The sequence below is a fragment of the Tarenaya hassleriana genome, unplaced genomic scaffold (assembly GCF_000463585.1).
Source record: "Tarenaya hassleriana unplaced genomic scaffold, ASM46358v1 Cleome13, whole genome shotgun sequence".
Taxonomy (NCBI): Eukaryota; Viridiplantae; Streptophyta; class Magnoliopsida; order Brassicales; family Cleomaceae; genus Tarenaya; species Tarenaya hassleriana.
The window spans coordinates 1,993,680-1,996,515 of NW_010963495.1; the positions used below are offsets into that span (position 1 = coordinate 1,993,680).

At 34.4% G+C, this 2,836-nt stretch overlaps 1 protein-coding gene across 1 annotated transcript in view; it reads left to right on the top strand.

Annotated features, from left to right (window-relative positions):
• LOC104807560 (BEL1-like homeodomain protein 4) overlaps window positions 1–2,836 on the top strand; it is a 7,218-nt gene that overhangs the window by 2,602 nt on the left and 1,780 nt on the right. The window contains exons 3-4 of the mRNA XM_010532889.1: window positions 679–1,070; window positions 1,884–1,944. Coding sequence (XP_010531191.1) covers window positions 679–1,070; window positions 1,884–1,944 — 453 coding nt within the window. The remainder of the gene's footprint in view (window positions 1–678; window positions 1,071–1,883; window positions 1,945–2,836) is intronic.

Consider the following 2,836-nt stretch of genomic DNA (forward strand, 5'->3'; position numbering starts at 1 on the left):
TATATATATATATATTATATATATATATATATATATATATATATATATATATATATGTTTGTTCTTGGCGTTTGGTGGCATCCATTAATCAAAAGCATAAGAAATTACGTTTAGTGATAAGTCTTCGACCAGAATTTGGCGTTTCCTTCTCCATATAAGCTACCTTCCTTACGTACCAAAGCCGGTCCTTCAAGCTATTTCATTCTTTATTCACACACATAAACATATATATATATATATATAATAATTGTATGTATTTCGTAGTTGACCTTATCTTTTCTCTAATACTATTTCACCTTTATTTTTACGTTCTATATGAGATAGCATATATGGTGTTAATTAAATTACTTAAATGTATATATGTACTAATGCTATTGCAGGAAAACGGACACTTGTGGTATATTCCGTGCTCCCTAATTTTTTTTTCTTAATCGTTTTAAATGATTCCCTCACTGGTTTAATTACGGAACTTTCTCCGCTTTGTTTCTTCCACTTGAAAATTCACATTCATTTATGTATTTTAATTATTTATTAGTCCCGTGCATAACTGGAACTAGTATGCAGGTTACGTCTCCGGCCGTGACAAAAGTCTGCACCACATAACATTAATCACGTGAAAACATACACGAGTTTGTAACATGTCTTCGGTCATTTCTTGGCTTAATGTGGTATTGGCAGGTGGACCGACGGTACAGCCACTACTGTGAACAAATGCAGATGGTGGTCAACTCGTTCGACCTAGTCATGGGTTACGGAGCGGCCGTTCCGTACACGGCATTGGCCCAAAAGGCCATGTCCAGGCACTTCAGGTGCCTAAAGGACGCGATTTCCGGGCAGCTAAGGCATCCTTCGATCTCACAGCTCGGGGAGAAGGACGTTGCCGGCTCGTCTTCGGGCTTAACAAAGGGCGAGACCCCGCGACTGCGTTTGCTCGAGCAGAGTTTGCGTCAGCAACGCGCGTTTCACCAGATGGGCATGATGGAGCAGGAAGCGTGGAGGCCCCAACGCGGTTTGCCCGAACGCTCCGTCAATATCCTCAGAGCTTGGCTTTTCGAGCATTTTCTTCACCCGTAAGTCCATTAATTTTCTCCCACTTCTTAATCATCCATATTCTTGAAAATCTTCATGACATAGTCTAGAAACAATCTATACACGGAACATATATATATATATATATATATATATTATAATCAACATATATACTCATTATTGTTTCCAAAATCTTTATTGATGCATAGAGTTGCACATATAAGGGCCTTGTAATTAAAGAACAATGTTAAGAACAACATTTTCCTATAAACTATTATGTGTATGCATATCTATGATGTTCTTTTTTTTTTTTTTTTGAGAGATGATATAAATGCGGGTGTTTGCATGGAAATCTATAAATAATTAATAAATAAAGGTGATTGCAGAGTGATGACACGAAGCTTTTAGTGCTTTGGGATCATAATAACATCCTTAGGTTTCATTTCACTGTCTCTGTCTAATGAAAGCAAACCCTTCTTTATTTCCCCCTTGTGTTTTATTTTTTCGTCTGACCATTAAAGAGTCATATAAGCAGAATAACAAAGAAAGGTTCAGCTGTCAGTGACGCAGTGTCCTTGGGATGTTGTCTCCCCATGGAAAAATAAAATAAATAAAACGATAAGGGACAATATATATATATATATACACACATATATATACACAAAGACTGCTTCTATATGTTCTGTGCTCAGCTTTTCTTTTGTCTCTTAGATTCTCACGCTCTTGCAAGAAAAAGGAGGAGAAAGTCTGCATTTTTGTTGTATATATATGATTATCATTTCCCAGTATGCATATATATTGAAATTAAATTAAAAAATATATATTGAAATGTCATTTTCTGGTCTCTTTCTCAGGTATCCAAGCGATGCAGATAAGCACCTCTTGGCTCGACAGACTGGGTTGTCCAGAAATCAGGTCAGCCTATACACACATACGAGCCCTTCAGAATTCATTCATCTCTCTTTATATATATAACATGTCATGCCTAGATTTCCAAAGGTCCCATGCACGAAAACAAATACAGAATACATACATACATATATATATATTATAACATAAGGCCTAAGGGGCAAATCCCAAAGGGAAAGCAGAAAACATAGTGAACTTGTGGTCACACCACTTAGACAAAGCACACTTAAGTTGCAAAAACATTGTGCTTAAAAAGGCAAAGAAGAAAAGAAAACAAAACTAACACAAAAGCGAAACAATTAATTATGAGACTAATATATAAACAAATAAACAAAGAGAAGATGACAATAAAGAGAAGAAGAAGAAGAAGAAGAAGAAGAAAGGAACGGCGAGAGATTGACACCAAAAGGACAAAAAGTGGAATGAGAAGGGACCATCACTGCCATTTTCAGAAGCTCCTTTGTGGTCTCACTCTCGCATTTATACATATATATATATATATATATATCTTTTTTTTATTGTGCATCTGTAAATGTGTAACTCTAATGGTAGATATGATGTCTTAATTTTCAAGGTTTATAACTTATATATGCACATATATACCTTTGCACTATTCACCCACTTGATTTGAACTCAAAATATTCCAATATCAACTCAAGAATTATATATATAAAAAATCAAACTTTATGTGATACCGATTGATAGTTGTGATACTAAATTTATGTTGGAAGGCCAAAAGATTAAAAAAAATGTCTAGAATATATGCAAGTGATTGTGAAACTTTTGTCTTGGTTATCAGTTTTTTTAATTAGTTTGATAAAATATGTGTTTTGCCGACCAGTTGCTTACATGGATATATATATATATATATATATATATATATATATATATATATATA